This window comes from Urocampus carinirostris, chromosome 13 (assembly GCF_059441175.1).
Source record: "Urocampus carinirostris isolate Australia breed hairy pipefish chromosome 13, RoL_Ucar_1.0, whole genome shotgun sequence".
In the NCBI taxonomy this organism is placed as follows: Eukaryota; Metazoa; Chordata; class Actinopteri; order Syngnathiformes; family Syngnathidae; genus Urocampus; species Urocampus carinirostris.
Genome location: NC_142361.1, coordinates 21,159,693 through 21,177,571, shown reverse-complemented (window position 1 = coordinate 21,177,571; position 17,879 = coordinate 21,159,693). Strand labels below are relative to the sequence as shown.

Genomic DNA, 17,879 nt, shown 5'->3' with positions numbered 1-17,879 from the left:
TTGTTTTTTTTAACAATTAAAAGACAACCCAGAAATTATGACAGTGTTAAAAGTTAAACAGGAACAAATTTTTAAAACAAAAGCAAGCAGTTGCTTTTTATATCTCCACTCAAAGTATGAAGTGAGGTAGATGGAATTAGGAAACAATTGTCAAAAGACTGAAGTCATGCAGCTGAGCACACTCACATTGTTAGCAACGCTTTGTTATCAAATACACAAGATAACTGATACAGCTGTTAAAATTTGTGTTGTACTAGCTGATGAACTTCAAGGATTTGGTTGACATAATGGGATGTATAAAACACTCACGCATTTGATTCAGACTGCAAGTGTAAATGAGTGCTATTAAATGAGCATGTAAGCATACAGGGTGACCAAGTGGTACAATTATGTGGTTCTGGATTTGCACCGACCCAGGTTGCTGGTTTCTGCAGTGCTATTACAATTGTCATGATAAATGCAGTTGGTCGTATGCTGTTTGATTCTTTTTCAAAAGTACTAAAAAGGGCACAAAAATGCTCTCAGTGTTACTTTTTGCCAAGTCATCAGCTAACTGAAATGTTCCTGATTTGCTATGCAGATTTAACAATACAATAAATCAAATGACACAATCACATTCCCAAATTGAAACTTGGACATCTTGTGCTTTCAAAACCTTTGTAGGAATTTTCCTGTGTAATGACGCAGGATAAGGCAAACATTCAGCCGTGAACTCGTAGCAACTTTTCCCTGTGCGGCGTGTTCAGGACAACCCTGATCCGTTTTTTTTCAGTGGGCTTTACCGTTACCATTCATGTGGTTGATGCTGGACTTGGACACATCCGTGCTGTAAAGACAGTCCAGAAAACCTCGCGAGATGTCCGTTACCATGGACCTGTCTGGAATGGACTGGGCCATGCCATAGATGGCTCCCTTGGAAGAAATCAGGAGCATGTCAGCATGCTAATTTCAGTTGAATACTATTTCCACTTTTATATCAAAATTTATTCCAACTTGTGTCAAATTTCCTTTAATTGAGATTTATTCTTAAAAGAGACAACAATAACAATCTTATCATAAAAAAACTGAAGCTAACTGCCACCTTCAGTTTAGGTCATCATTGCAGCCTTTGTCAAACCTATCATGATGCGCATGCAAGTACTTGCATTTGTTAGATGCGCACAAATACACTTTTTTTTTCATCCTTCTTTGGTTTGGGTGGTGTTTGGACTGTACTTGAAGGAGGCCTCTTCTTATGTTCGCCATTTTAATGCTACACTAAAAAAGGAAAAAAAAAACACGGGGACGAACCGGATGTCACTCTATACCACTTCCCCCAATTCTCAATTCTCCTACCTTAATGTGTTCCGCACCCAAAAGCTTTGCTAAAAGTACAACAAAAGCTGATAGGCGCGGTGGGGAGAAAAGCACAATGGCTCTTTTAAATAGGGAACATATTTAACTCTTAACTTTTTTTAAGGGCACCTTAAATGATGCGCCAAACTTTTAACTACAAAAATAAAGTTTAAAAAAAACGTATCCTCATTCAGTATTGAGAAAAAAATGTATAGCTGACAGAATCTGATGACACTAATTATACGTTCCAATGAAGGAAAAGCAAACAAAGCAATTTCTGGCTGATAGTTTTTAGGGGGCGTGAGTCTGTTAAACCTCTTAAGTAAATAAATTATCGTCATAACAAACCCTTAAAATTAAACGACCACTATACATACTTCAACGCCTTAGTATATAATCATGACTAAGTGTGAAAACTGTAGAATGCATTCCACAAGTGAGTTACAAGCATCCTCTCTCTTACCATTCCAGTAGTTTTCTCTTTGGGATTCTTCAAAATAACGCCAACCTGTTCCCTGACATCACCAACAAACCGCTCTACAACACCCGCCTGGGTGTGCAGGACTGTGCAACATATGTGGATACTGGAAAAACACAAGACAGTCACAAGAATCCACAACACATTAAATGTGCTGTTAACTGAATTCTGTTTACCTGGAAGGATACTGAAGCGTGTTCAGATTCCAGCCTTTTGTCGTCAGTGCATTAGAAAGACGGAATATATCGAAATCGTTTGAACCGAGCGCCACCACGGAAACTTCAGGGTCCCCGAAAATGAATACACCTTTGATTTTTCGAACTCTGAAAATTAGAAAACAAAATGAGCAATTTTAAATACACATCCACAACTGAGAGTCTCTTACTCTGCTTTGATTTTGCGCGCTACAGCGATGATCTTGCGAGTGGTGTCCACATAGCCATTCTCTCCCATATGCATCATGGTGGCCCAGCAGGCGGCCACAATTCCTCCAGGCCTTGAGCCCGCGATGGAGGGCGAGGCGTAGATTCCGCCTTGCCAGTCCGGAGCAACAAAGTACTGATAGTGACGGTACTTTTTATCACTGTAGAGAATCACAGAGGAACCTTTGGGGGCGTATCCATACTGGAATTGAGCATAAAACAAGGGATCTGTGTTCATTCATACAGTAAAACACTAACAGATAAGCAGAAAATACATCTTATATTGTGCACACTATAGTTAACATGCTGGCACAATACTAGACATTTGGAAATGCATACAAAATAGTTTTGTATTTTAACAGAATTTAAGAAGTTTTGTTGTCATTTAACACTTTACGTTGATACGCAATTGAAAAAAAACATCCACAAGGGTGAATAAATCAACAATTATTCAACACATCCAAAGTCAATGCAAGGATCTTTTATTATAATACAATGCCATCACCATATAACAAGATTTATTTGAGTCACCTACTTCTTTGACTTTACAGTCAATAAAATAGAACATTGACCAGAGTTAATATATTCATTAGCTGTGCTTCTGTGTAGACAAAAAACAGATAATAAATGTCCAAGGATTTTGAAGGTTTTCAGATGAACTCTATTCTTTAACAATATAAAAAAATGAAAACATGTATCCACTACAGAATAAAACATAGGGTATTTATGTATACATGTATCAGTGACGTGCAGTAAAGGGGAGGCAGGTGAGGCACGTTCTCACCTGTCATCATGGAAATCTAAAATTGAAATAGATTACATTGTTATATTTATTAAGTTACTTCTTATTCAGTATCAATTTGGGGGCATTTTCTTTATTAAAATAGCCAAATAGTCATATTATAATATAAATTATAATAATACGATTAGTATGTAGAGTATCACTGAGTTGAGCATCTGCAGAGTGAGGCAGACTACTCTCTCGACTCATGGCAAAACACAATAGTGAGATCTAAGATTGTAATTTGACGCACACCTCTGTCCGAAAATATAGAATTAGTGAGAGTATTAGCTAACTGACAGCATAATAGAGGTTTATTCTTTCTATTAATGTTTTTAGTCAAAAGGAGCAGCACAAGGAGTTTATTGATAAGTTAATGTAAGAATTTTTTTTTCGTATGCTACAGATTATATATTGCTTTCTTGCTCTACCAATCAAATGATGAACGAAGTATAGGTTAATTTATTCGTAAATCTGACTGTCTCACCAGACACAAACCTCACCACACGTCAATGGTACATATGTGAAGTAATGCTTTGAAGGATATGTCGTGTTATGAATGTCACCATAACATTAGCAAGCCCAAATGAGAACTATTGTTTAGATGAATCAATAGAGCTACACCTCCTCACCTTGTGAGTGTCTGCAGAGATGCTGGTAACACCTTTAACCCTGAAGTCGAACGGCGCGAGGGCGTAACCCGCTTTGGCCATGAAGACGATCAGAAAACCGCCCAGGCAGGCGTCCACATGCAACGGTAGTTGGTAGCGCTCGGCCAGCTGCAAATTTGGTTAGTTAGCATGATATGTGCTAATTTTCAATATCAAAGTAACTAAATGCTTCTTACCTTGGCAACCTCCGTTATTGGGTCAATCACCCCGTGTGGAAACTGGGGTGCTGAGCAAGCAAGCATGGCGGTATTCTTGTTGATGGCTGCCTTCATGGCCTTGAAAATTGAAGCAGAAGAAACAAGATGGAATAACAATTTCTCAAGATAAGTCTTTTTTTAAGTGATTGCTTTCTTACCTTTACATCAACCTGCATTGTTTTCATATTGAGGGGAACATGAACGAGCTTCATCCCAAAGTAATGTGCTGCTTTGTTAAAGGCTGCATGGATGCTCAACGGCGCCAAGCTTAAAAAAAATGACAAAGAAAAACAAAGAAATTGCAACAAAATAAGCTTTCAAACCACAAATATTAAATATTGTGACTCTCAGATTTATTGATGAACTGTAATAACATTTATGAAAGTATTATCAAACAAAATATTCTCACAAGGCTTATTTCAGTGATTGAAGTGAAAGACAACTTGAGAAAACAGTCCTTATAAACATCTGGGAAAAATCCAATTTTTTAATATTTACACTATACATTGTATAGAATATGTAGTACGTATTAGTGAAATTTCATTCATACAATAATTTTTGGATTTGTTGAAAATGTATATATACTCAATGTTTGATACTGTGGAGTGCAATTAAAATGTCATTACGTAACTTGTTGACTCCAAACATTATTAAATTGGGGGGGAAAACGAGGAATATAACAGAAACGAGGAATATAACAATACTTGCTGTCAGAAGATCGCATTGGATACACTTTATGGTTTTATTTAAATATTGTGCTCCTTGGCTAAAAAGATATTCTTTTTTAGTTTTTATTTTAATGCAATTTAATTGGAACTCAATTCCACTTCCATGTTTAGAATGATCAGCCTTATAACTCAAGCACCTTACTACAAACACAGTGAATTAACATTAATTCAAATGTTATTCATATAAAAAAGATAGAAATAAATAAAAGGAATTCTCACATTTCTGGGTATTTGACACCTCGTTCATATGCCATGTCTCTGTATGCCTTGCAGGCCATCAGTATGCTTTCAGTTCCCCCTGAGGTCACCTGAACAAAAACACCAGTGTACGTAATATATTAAAGACCTACTTTGTTTCAATCCTTGTAAAGCTCTGAATCAAGATTTAAACAAAAAGGATAGAGCTTACTGTGCCACACGTATTGGGTCCACCATGGAAAAGTGTACACGCCATTCTGACTACTTCTGCCTCCATTTTTCTTACACTGGGAAAAATGTCTGGATGTAGAGGGTTGCTCCATGCAAAATCACCATACACCTTAAAAAGAACATTAAAAAAAAAAAAAAAAAGATCCATTGAGAGAAAAAAAAAATCAACCTGATTTCTTTAAATATACACAACACATTGTTCATATTATTGGCATAATTTTACACAAGTGTATTGTTTTAAAATAGATTAAATAATCCCTGTTGCACAACTTTATGGACTGAATTGGTGGTGGGGGAATACGGCCAGAGGGTGGCAGTACTTTACCCAAGAACCTACCAATCTCCATAAAGAAATCAAAAAGGAATGCAAGCGTAAGAAGCATGCAGCTTGTATAATGATATGCATTACGAAAATTAGCAATAGCTGACCTGGATTCTACCTTTTGGCTACAGTTGATTTTAAAATAAATTAATCCAAACAATGACGAACAGTTATTCAAGTTTTACAGGTCATGTCAATTGATTGTGTTGGATGTGAGATATGGTTTGATGCTTGTGGCAAAATCAATTTGTGATTCCTCAAGTTACAGGAGGATTAGGCTAAGATTTTTACCGTGACACATACCTTTACCAGGAGTTTAGTGAGTGTTTCATCACCCCAATAGACAGCACCTGATACACAGCCTTGCTGCCACTGCACCTCATCTGTAACAACACATTTCATCAGAACAAATGTCAGTTTGATTGAAACTTCAGATATTGTGATTAATTCAGTTACTTACTCAGAGTTTGGTATTCCCCGATTTTGTCCAGCACTTGGCTGTGTGAAAGACCTTTTGAAGGCAGCTTCTTAGTGTAGCTCATGCCATTCTTGAGAGTACACAGACTGGCAGACATGTCATCTAAAGCTTTGTCCATTTGGCTTTGGACCTATCATGATAACAGAATTGCTTTGGAATCATGAAAGAAAAAGAAAATCACTCAAACAGCCTTTTTAGACTGAATGCAATATGATGTGTGCCGTCAAATCTTATTGCCAACTTGTAAGATGGCAGAACTAAGATGTTGTTGAACGCTCCAATGCATAATGCAAACTGTGGCAAAGGTCTTCCTCTTAACACTTAGTCATCAGACACGACTCATAGGAGATGCAGAGGTAATAATCAGTCATTGCACCTACCGATGCGCCGACAAAGGGTAATTTTCTGATGAGTCGAAAAAAATGCTTCTTCATTCTGGAAAAGAGACCTAAAACCAAACAGACCAAGACAAGGAACTTGGGTGAAATTGAGGCACATCATCAGCCACTGATGTTCACAGACATAGTTATGACACAGGGTCACATGCTACTGTAAGAAGAAAAAAATTAACAGAACTTTGAAATCTCCATTGAAGTAAAACTGTTTTTTTTGTTTTTTTAGACATCACTTTTGTTCTCACTTTCTTGTTGGAAGAGGAATCCTTTAAGCCATACAGCTCCTAGCGTGCCAACAAGTGTCACTCCAATGATCTGCCATGCCTCAAGGTCCTTGCAATGTGTGTTCACCTGCAGCCGAACCTCTTCGAGGTAGATGAGAACAACCTCTTTGTATACCTCCAGGGCACTCTGGATTAGAACATACACACACGTTCATATTTTCATTTCAGAGTTTTTTTATTCTTTACAGAATTTAGTTCATAAAAAAAAAAACGGTCCTTTATAATGTACACAGACGTCCACTCACACATGCAACACATACCCCCATGAACATGAATTGATGTAAAGCCTGCTGATGTACTTACATCTGTAGACATTGTTGTTCAATAGAGATCCACTTTCTACTCACACAAGCGGAGTCAGCAATTTTCTGAGGGCAAACGGCCTAAGCTCTTCTGTACTCGTCTTTCTCCAACAAAAAGTGAGCTAATATTTGAGCTGACTCAACTTCAATCACTATAGACTCCTCCCAGCAGTTGCATTTCTAATCGAGTAGAACACAAAGACGGCTGGCAATTGGCAGAGTTCAGCTATCTACCATCAAACCCCTAAAACTACCCTAAATGTTGATATTTACTGCAGTCCTAAATGTGTGATGTTTGTGAACGACAGTAAAATGGACACTAATGTGAGATTTTTTTATGCTTTCATTTGTACTAATCTGTTGGAATTTTATGACAACCTAGGCTTGATAGGGTGGATGTATAACGAAACTACAAACTGATAGAGGAAAGCTTAAGGTTCAAAAAGATAACATCTTAAGTAACAAACAGCGGGAACATTTCATAATTCCGCAACTTAAACGGTTTGTGTGGTAAAATCTTTTTCAAAGTTGAATCTTCTCTCTAATAAACAGGTTTGGCAAGTTAAATGTGTTGCCATGTGATAGATGAGATGTTAACCGATACCCCTGTTAAAACAACAAAACAAACAGCTTACTAATTCATTTTTGTGTTCTTGTAAACCTAAAACCAATCGTAATGATACATTTGATGTTGGAATTTTGTCTGGCCTTAAAAGGAAAAGGCCCAGTCCAATTTATTTCTAAATATTCGCCCACCACCTACTCAGTATGGCCAATCAGATCCAAGTCAGAGCTCTTCCTCTGTCATAAAACAAGAGATTAAATCATATCTCCAAAAAGTTCAAAAGGCAACTTTCCACTTGAACCTATTATCAGTCTTATTCCACCCACCCAAAAAGCAGGTGCCTCACTCAAAAGTCTATGTGGCTCAGTTCTAACCAAATAAATTATTTTAAATAGAACCGAATCAGTGATTGCTAAAGTATTTAGTTTTTCAGTATGCCATTGTTAAGTCAATAAATAATTTGTATTTTATAAGATAAAAGTGATTTTTTTTACCATTTTTAAGATCAATTAACATTGATATACAGCATTACATGCATGCAACAATTTTAAATAATTTCAGATTTAAAATGTTCATTCATTCGTAGTCCGCTTGTTATGCAAGTGTGCTGTGCGCCGTTAAAAATGAGTCAACTATTCAAATCGAACCACTTAAAAACTTTATCCAAGAATTAAGTTTGATCCCAAGAGCCAAGAAGAGATCCGCAGGTTCGAGAGCGTTCTCCATTCGGGCCCCGGTGCTGTGGAATGCTCTTCCCCCTGAGATTCGATCTGCAACCTCAGTGTAAATGTTTTAATCCAAGCTTAAAACACACTTCTATTCTATAGCATATGAATAACCTATATTTTATGTTGACAATATCTGTGTAACTGTGTATTATTTTCCCTCATGTAGGTTTTAGATCAGGTGGTGGTGAATAGTCTGTGGTTTGCAATAATCCGTGGTCTGTGCAGCCCTTTGAGACTCTTTGTGATTGAGGGCTATACAAATAAACATGACTTGAATTTAATCTTATTACTATGCCTCTCACTAAACAATGCAGATGCTTTTTGTTGTCTAAAATAGAGGTCTGTGTTCTTGTGGAAACATACTGGATGTTAGTGAAGTTCTGAAAAGTTAGAAATCACACAAAGTAGTACACAAATGATTCAAATGAGAAACAGGTTGCTTGTCTCATAAAAGAATGGATTTTAGTTAATACACTGATGGCTTTGAAGTGTCCATGCAGCTCTGTGCCAGTGAGGTTCCTTTAATGTTTTCTCTTACTGTACAGAACTTGTGTCTGTAATGAGTTCATTGTCCTCCTTTGACACCCAACATCTCTCTTGCGGACTTAAAGCTTTGTTTACAGCTTCCTGCAGGTTGAACCGGAACTCTAATTTTATACGGCCACAATAAACGATTGTTGTCGTGTTAGAGCTTTTCTTTCTTTCTTTTTAAATGTGTTTTGTTGGCGTAAATTCAGATACATTGAACAGTACTGTAATTTAATTTGGATCCACCGGTTCTTCCTGTTGTTGCCTTATTGTCTCCAGCATGGCAACAGTTAAACCGAGGTGCTCATGTAAACAGTTTCGCAACTCGCCATCAATCGAACCCTACTACTTTAACTCCTCAACTTATGAGAAGAAAAAAAGGAAATGTGATTTTAAAGCATCCCTATAAGAAAAACAAACCATACCGTGCTATGACGTCAAGAGTGATACGCAAATATGAGCTCTGTACCGTATTTTATCATTTGTCAGTGTTCTCAGTGCGACTATGTCGGAAATATACATGAACAACGGGGTAAATTGTATAACTTACCCAGTAATCCATGTTGACAAGACGGTTTATGTTCGACAAACTTGTTGTTTTATCCGAAACGAAAGAAAGTCACCTCCAAGCGCCTGCTTGAGGTCTTCGCTTTCATCCACAATACATGCTACTACTACTCAACACAGCTGCAAGCTAACTAGAGATTCAGAAAGTTAGCGACGCACTGCGCATGCTCAGACTAAGCGCATGTGCAGATGTGACAAAGGTCTGGTTAAGCCTACACTGCGACAAATTTGCTTCCATACTGTTTGTAAATCTAGTGTTAGTGTTGCGTAGTGTTGTTTTAATAACTGTATTAAAGGAAGTGTGTATTATTTCTCTCCTCTAGTGCTAAACAAATCTTCCTTTATTAAAAAAAATATTGAGTTGATAAAACAGAAAAAAATCATAGATTATTATATAATTGTGCATTTAACAACAAAAAAAAAAATACCCGTTGGTCGACAAATTTGTATTTAGCCTGGAGAGATGGGCGCCACCAGGATGTACTTGCCCAAGGCACACCACAGGTAATGTTGCCCTTACGTGATGGAGGACAAGGAAAATTAAAACTGAAAGCTAATGTAGAGATAAAAGATGACGGTTAGGGGGAAAACTGAAAAGAGGGACACAAACTAACCAGAAGTCCGACATGGAGTGAGTTTGAATGGAAAGTAAAATTGTGCTACTTCTAAACACCTTCAAAATTTAAGAATACAGTACATACAATTTGTGTTGGCGGAACTGTGGGAGGGTGGGGGATTTCACGCATATTTTCTGGGATTATATTAAATTTCTGGAGAAGTATTCAGACAGAAATAAAATCATTATCTGTTGGGAGTTGCGGTTGGATCCAGTGACCTATGTATTAGGAATTTTGCCAAAACAGTTATTGAATGGTCAATATAACTATGTACTAACGGTTATGATATGAAATGAAATGATCTGCATTTATATAGCGCTTTTCAAGTCAATGACTTCCCAACATAAAATTTTCAATGTGCTTCACATTTAACCATTCACACACACTCACACACACACCAATAGGAAGGCGCCATCCTGCTTATTGGGGGCATTAGGGGTTCAGTGTCTAACCCAAGGACACTTCGACATGTAACACGGAGGAGCCGGGATTCGAACGGTGATCTCTTGATCCCAAGACGAGCGCTCTACCTCCTGAGCTACTGCCGCCCTAGATGTTGTTATGCTTCTGGTAGCAAAGGAAGTGATCTCCGTTTCCTGGTTGAAACCACAACCTCCTGACATAAAACAATGGAGAGACAAATTAAAGAAAATGTACATTGTTTGGAAAAAAAGCAATGCAGGATTTCAATTGAAAGTACATTAATTTGGGAAAGGATAAAAGCCTATTACACAATTTCTACTTGATGTCTAAACTGTCAAGATCAAAACTTGTGAAAGAATAAAGAAAATAACACACTCTGAGTCGTAGATTATGTTTTTGATAGCCCTTTTATCCCACCTGAGCTTTCTGCTAGATCTGCTTCCAAGATCAGCTCAGAGAGGAATCACACCCACCCAATGGCTACACAGGCATAAAACAAAATATCTGATTGGCGCAAACGAGGTCACATGAACACATGAAACGAGTCTAATTGGTTTAGACAGAATTCACATGTTTAAATAAAGCGAATAATGCTGGTTGCGATATGCCGTGCGAGCATTATAAATAAGCAATAAGAAAAGTGAAACTTTGTAACACAAAAGGTACAACGCGTCACTTTGAAGTCAAGAAGGTAGAAAAGGGAGGTAAACTCGTGACCAGACTTCCCGGCACTAAAGTGAAGGCCATCTTGAGTAATTGTTAGCGAGCCCCAAGAGGATACAATTGTTGCAAGAATAAAACAGCACCTGGACATAATCTTGGGCTTCATTACGGTACTTTAGAGGATAAAATCATACAAAAGCACGTTCAACTATAATCATACTACAATTTCCCTTACATACACACCCTTCCTTTATATTTTATTTATTTTATTATCATTTTCGTTTGTTGTTGTTTATTATTTTTTTTATGAGAATGCCAGTTGTATATATTTTTGTTTGTTTTGTTGTATGGTTGGTGACTAAACTCTTTGTTGAATTGTGTGTGAGGAATAAAAAGTTCTGAAAAAAAGTAAACAACAGCCATGAAAATCTCAAGAGCATTTAATATGGATAGTTTTTGGGTGATGTCATGCGCAACAAAGAATGTAAACACTCAGCCATATTGGATGGGTCCACCAGACGCTGTTTGATGTTGTAACGCAGGGGTGTCCAAACCTTTTGGTAAGCTGAAAATGTGTGAGGCTAGCATTCTTTGAACAGCCTTTTTTAAATTCACCCTCTGGGAAAGGTTTGCAGTGCTTGGCGATCAGCGTTGCGACCTTTTTTGCCGGCTGAAATGAGTCCCAGAGATGGCCTTATCTGAACTCTACCCCACACCACACACTTTTCTCTAGCCAACTAACCCAGAACGTTTAATGATAGCCAAACTAAAGCTTTGATTGCAATGATTTAAACATTAATCACAATACTGTCATAATGAGGCAAATTTACACCCATCCAGCATGGCCGCAATAACTTGGATTGCCAGGATGTTGTTCATCTGATTAGGAACTATCTATACTCACACATTTGTGTAAGTGTTTTATCAATATATTACACATATGTAGTACTGTTTATCAATATGTTGCTTAGGTAAGTGCACAAACATTTAAACTCCTCAACAAGCAAGCCACCAACATGGAACTACATCTCAAGATATACAGCCAAAGCCACTACTGGTGCCCTTCAGTTCACGGATCCCTTAACCACCAGGGTCGTCCGGGCGCCACTCCCTTAGTGTGTCTTGGGCAAGTACAGTCTGGCGGCGCCCATTCCTCTCAAGGCCAGTTAAAAGGAACGGGCATGCTGGTTTCCATAGTTACCAGTAGAGGGAGAAACCTCCTAAGCTGACTACGACACAGCACCTTCATCATCTGTTCGCTGTTGATTTTTGGTGGAAAGCGCCATCCCTTCTTCACAGATGAGCCTGACCTAAGCATTGACATTTTGCGGCATGTGATTTACTTTTACGAAAAGGAGAAGCCCTACAATTCCGTATAATGACAATAAAGCATACCTGTCAACCTCCACGGCTCCATGGCCTTACAAAATGTTGTATTTTCCCTTAGAAAATACAAAATAATCTTACACCATATTTTTTTTCAAACGTGTTTATTTATGTAGTTTAACATGTTATATTGTACATGTGTTTTGTTATATCATATATATTGTCAATTAACATTTTGTTGTGAGATACTGAGTTGCTCAACATGAATGAGGTTTATTATAAAAAAGGTTCAAAAATTAAGTAGCTTGGACGTTCACCGTAGAAGAAAAAAATACATACACATATAATTAAGTAGAATAATACATTTTCTTATTGAAAATATTAATTCATTTTCTGCATTAAATTATTGTTGGTACTATACTGATTAAAGGGATAATCACAAACCTGTCTTTTTTTATTTTCTCCTCTTATACTTCCTTTTTTCTTAACTTCTTTATACAACATAATAATTCGTAATAGAATGCATCAAAGCAAGTGAGCCGGTTGAGAGCCGGCTCTCTTTAATGAGTTGAGCCAAAAAAAAACGGTTTTCTAAAAAGAGACGGACTTCCTTTCACTACATAACTACCACATGAAATCCGAGGCTGCAGACGCATGCGCACAGTAGCATCAAACCGCTCACTTCGTTTGCAACGAAACAAAACGAAACAAAACGATACAGAGATAGCGGCGAACTCGTTTGACTTGATTGATTTGCTGTTTCGTGATATTCGTATAACGGATGGTACCCATAATTGGTAAATTTGCGTTTTTCCGTACAGATTTTCTTGTACGTCGTACACGTCTTAAAATGCATAATAAACGTACTTTGTACGGCAAAAACGTACAGGTTGACAGGTATGATAAAGGCTAATTAATTATTAATTGATTGATTGATTTATTCATTCATTCATTCATTTACTATTACTTGAAGTCGTTTTGTTTTAAAAAATGTGAATATATTCTACTATTGCTGGTTTAAACTAAACATTGTTTTCATTTAATAAGTTTGAGAAAAGACGTTTTTTACCGCTCAAAATACACACTGTCCCTTTAATGGAACACCCTTTGTTGCTTTTTAAATAAAGTACTTGAAGTATCAAGGTAATTTTGAGCTGTGACGTCAGAGGGTTTTTACAACAAATTCACTATTGGTCTTGCAGCATCTCGCCGGGTGCAGTGGCGCGCGCCTGTAATCCAAGTTCCCGGGAGGCTGAGGCTGGAGGATGGTTTGAGTTCAGGACTTCTGAGCTGCAGCGGACTATGTAGAGCGGGCGTCCGCGCTAAGTTCGGTATCGATATGGTGCTCCCGGGGGAGCTCGGGACCAGCAGGTCGCCTAAGGAGGGGTGCATCGGCCCAGGTCGGAAACGAAGCAGGTCAAAGCCCCCGTGCCGCCCAGTAGCGGGTTCGCGCCTGTGAATAGACGCTGCAGTGCAGCCTGTGCGATATAACGAGACACAGTCTTTTTATTTTGTTTTATTTCTTCAAAAAGACACGAAAACAAACTCATTATCATAATAATTCCCAAAACCCATTTGTTGTGACTACTGAAATCATTATTTGCTTTATACTGCCTCTTACTGGGGAAACACTCTTGAGTCAAGTCAAGTCAAGTCAAATTTATTTATATAGCCCTTAATCACAAAAATGTCTCAAAGGACTGCACAGGATTACAGTTACAAAATTACACAATTACCTGATCTTAAACCAGCATGCGGGCAAGGAAAACTCAAAAACCTCAGTGTGAGGAGAAAAGAGAAACCTTGAGAAAGGACCTCACATGTGGTAATCCCCCTTCCAGGATTGACCAGGGTGGATTACAATTAGCATTACTGTACACATAATAGTAAACATAAGGTAAGATGTTGAAAATGTCCGTAAAGTGCATGACATCAACGAGTCCGACTGAGCTGGAAAAAGATAGCTGGATCTTATTTTGGAGGAATTCTACACAAATTCAGACATATTGCTACGGAATTTAAAGGGACAGTGTGTGATATCGAGTGCCTCCAAGTGGTAGCAAAAAACTTAACTCAGTAAAAATAAACACATTAGTTTGAATAATTGGCAAAAACAGGTACATGACCTATCAGCTACAGTATAACTGTACGGGTCAGGTGTATCGACATTTCGTTCTGTGTGCATGGTTACAAAGAATGACAATAAAAGTAAATTCTTCTTCTACTTAAAGTGGTCCTTTTCTTACTTTCACCATTTTAGGTGTTACTGACGAACAGAAATTGAATAAAAGGCTGATAAAATAAAGTAAAAGCAGATAGGCGCAATGGGCTCGCATAAGGGCTCTTTCAACTCAGTAGGGCATTGTTTACACATACTGTACTTAATAGGGAATTTATCTCACTTTCAACTTTTTAAGGACACCTCAAACAACACACCCCATCTTAAAAATGTATAGAAATTCACAGGTCGAGAAATGTGTATTTATTATACATGGCGGACTTTGTACCAAGTCGTCGTCGAAATGTCTGTCTGGCATCTTGCTGCTACACTGTGCTCATTTGGCACTGGTTTTTGTTCGCGTTAGGCAATACAGAATTATTGTTTTGAAAAATTGGCAAAAATAAGTACATGAACTGAAAGGTGGGGTGCGGGACTCAATTGACGCTGTCATCATGATTTTAAGCCAGGAGATGGCGGCAGAGAATAATCCATGATGTTAATTGTTTATGAATAAAAACATGTCTTAGATGCGATCAAATAAACTCTTCTTTTTTCATCTTTTGGGGGGTTTTGGTTGGTGTTTTGACTCTACTAAAAGTGGTCCTTTTCTTACTTTCACCATTTTTATGCTTTACTGACTTTCGGAAATAAAATAAAAAAGGCTCATAAAAGTCAAATAAACACAGATGGCTGCAATTGAAAAGGCATAAGGGCTCTTTGAAATCAGTTGGGCTTTGTTAACATACATCAAAAGCACTATTGGTCTTGCAGCTTCTCGCCGGGTGCGGTGGCGCGCGCCTGTAATCCAAGTTCCCGGGAGGCTGAGGCTGGAGGATGGTTTGAGTTCAGGACTTCTGAGCTGCAGCGGACTATGTAGAGCGGGCGTCCGCGCTAAGTTCGGTATCGATATGGTGCTCTCGAGGGAGCTCAGGACCAGCAGGTCGCCTAAGGAGGGGTGCATCGGCCCAGGTCGGAAACGAAGCAGGTCAAAGCCCCCGTGCCGCCCAGTAGCGGGATCGCGCCTGTGAATAGACGCTGCAGTGCAGCCTGAGCGATACAATGAGACGCAGTCTTTTTCAGATCTTTTTCTGCATTAAATAAAAACGACATAAGGTCCAAAAACACAACCAACAAGTTCTTAACTGCACTTAAGTGTCACAGTATACTAAGGTGAAATATGCCGTCACCTAATAACCAAATCAAGGCGACTTAACTCACCTCCAGTTGCATCTTACTCCTCACAATTGACGTTAAAATGATGGCAAGTGGAAGGGAAGAAATAGAGAGTGAATGATACTTTGTAACAGCAGATGGTCAATAATTATTTCACCCTTTAATAATTTCTCTTTGCGTGTACCGAGCTTTGAAATGTTTTACCCGCTGATGCCATCTTCTGGCTTAAGGCACTATTGCAGCCTCTGAAAAGCTGATTTTTTCAAATAAACTCTTCTTTTGACCAGAAATATAACATTGCAACATTTGTCAATCTCAACAGACCGCCAAAACAAACAATATGAATGAATGAATCATTGAATGTCCTTTATTGTCATTGTACAAGTACAGAAAAAATAGAGGGACTCTCTTTTTAGTGCAATTAAAACAAATTAAAATGGTGAAAATATGAAGAAGGATTTAAAATATCAAAGAGACAATATATTAATGATGAAAATATGTGTATATTCACAGTTGCAGTTGTATATTACAACTAGAATTGTCTTTATTGTCATTGATATCAACCTTGCGAAACATTGTATGCAACAAAATTAGACATGGCATTCTAGGCTCCGGGGTAAAACATGTTATATAGAGACTTTGAAGAGAGAAGAGATAAAAATAGTAGAATAGGCCAAAAAAAAAGTAATTAGTACAATATAGTCCTTAGAAAACTGGCCTAAGTTGTAATAATAATATTGATACATTGAAGAATAGGGCATTGTAACAATAGTGCTAATGGACGTTGTAAATGGGACCCACAATGGCAGATTTCACCCACCCTCCAATATTTTTGGAGGCAAAATAAGGTAACGTAATAAGATAACTGTAGTGCCTCCATTGTTTCCCCTTTTTAGCAAAGAGGTTTAACTTTTATGATCGCACCACTGTTTGGAATTACGTGGTCATGTGATTTCCACCAGCGATTATTGTTGTGCACCAAAGGCTTAGGAAGCCTGGTGATGACACCATGATTTTAGACACCGGTTGAACTGATCCTGTGATTGACATGTAGTATTCGTTTATGTAAACATTCTGCATTTACTGGGTTTCCCAAGTTACAAAGTTTTTTGTTTTATTTGTCAATTCTAAAGTCTTGTGTATACATTTCCTTAAACTACACAGACACTATTATTCTTGAGGACGCCACCAGGCTGTACTTGCCCAAGACACACCACAGGAAATGGTGCCCTTACAACCCAAGTAGAGGGATCCAACCAACCATACAGAAAATATAAATTAAGCTTTAAATGCTATGTTCTCGTGTGTCCGCTCCAATTTTTGACTTGGAACCTACCTTTCATCTTAATTAGAAAATTAGAGTGTGTCAATACGATAAGAAATTGCAGGGGTCCAGATGATGATTTAATTTTGATCACTATCGAAAAAGATACACATTTTTCACAAAATGTTGTAGCAATAAAATGCAGTGTCCATCCATCCATCCATCCATTATCTACACCGCTTATCCTCAGTAGGGTTGTGGGGGTGCTAGAGCCCATCCAAGCTATCTTTGGGCATTGGGCAGGGGACACCCTGAACTGGTTGCCAGCCAGTCGCAGGGCACACAGGGACCGACAACTGGCTCGCTCATTAACGCCTAGGGACAATTTGGACCGGCCAATCCACCTGAAATGCATGTCTTCGGAATGTGGGAGGAAGCCGGAGTGCCCGGAGGAAACTCACGCAAGCACGGGGAGAACATGCAAACTCCACACAGGAAGGTTGGCAGATGCAGTGTCTTTTATGTTTTTTCTTCTTGCAGAAACGGAGACAGGACCCAATATCGTCCGTTTACTCAGCTTTATTTAGACTGAGGTGATTGTCGGTCACGGGTAGCAGATCGCTTGGAACGCGGAAGTTGCACTTCCGTGCCAAGCGAAGGCTGTGTCGAGAGCGAGGAAAAAGCAGGTCGATGGTCGGGAAGGAGGAGAAAAAACGTAAAACGGGTTCAGAAAAGAGGTCAGCACCGGGAATCAGACGGGAAACAGGGCAGGATTGAGTCAGGAGTCAAAAAGGGCTTGCTTAGCGTGTAGCTAAGGTTCGCAGACGAACTGACAATTATTGACAGGAAGCCGGGGTTTAATAAGAGGTAAGAAGCCAATCAACATCTGTGGCTGTTGGCGCCAACGGAGCAGACTCAGGTGCCCCGCATCAGTAATCATGACACTCCGTATATCTAAAATCAGGAACGCAGTCCATGTTAC

The 17,879-nt window shown here is 38.5% G+C and overlaps 1 protein-coding gene and 2 non-coding genes across 3 annotated transcripts; 2 read left to right on the top strand and 1 right to left on the bottom strand.

Moving 5' to 3' along the window:
• Positions 1-392: 392 nt before the first annotated feature.
• Positions 393-9,361, bottom strand: sgpl1 (sphingosine-1-phosphate lyase 1). Its single transcript, XM_088351415.1, has 14 exons — positions 9,194-9,361; positions 6,482-6,647; positions 6,222-6,289; positions 5,824-5,971; positions 5,667-5,746; positions 5,022-5,150; positions 4,832-4,920; positions 4,043-4,151; positions 3,864-3,962; positions 3,649-3,795; positions 2,199-2,437; positions 1,990-2,136; positions 1,799-1,919; positions 393-912 (listed from the first exon to the last, which is right to left on the bottom strand). Exons 1-14 carry the CDS (start codon positions 9,203-9,205, stop codon positions 769-771), a joined length of 1,698 nt encoding a protein of 565 aa, XP_088207541.1. The 5' UTR covers positions 9,206-9,361; the 3' UTR covers positions 393-768.
• Positions 9,362-13,447: 4,086 nt separating this feature from the next.
• On the top strand, positions 13,448-13,746 carry LOC148354044 (signal recognition particle RNA). The gene has a single exon (XR_015852604.1).
• A 1,491-nt stretch (positions 13,747-15,237) lies between these two features.
• Positions 15,238-15,536, top strand: LOC148354043 (signal recognition particle RNA). The gene has a single exon (XR_015852597.1).
• The last annotated feature ends 2,343 nt before the right edge of the window (positions 15,537-17,879 follow it).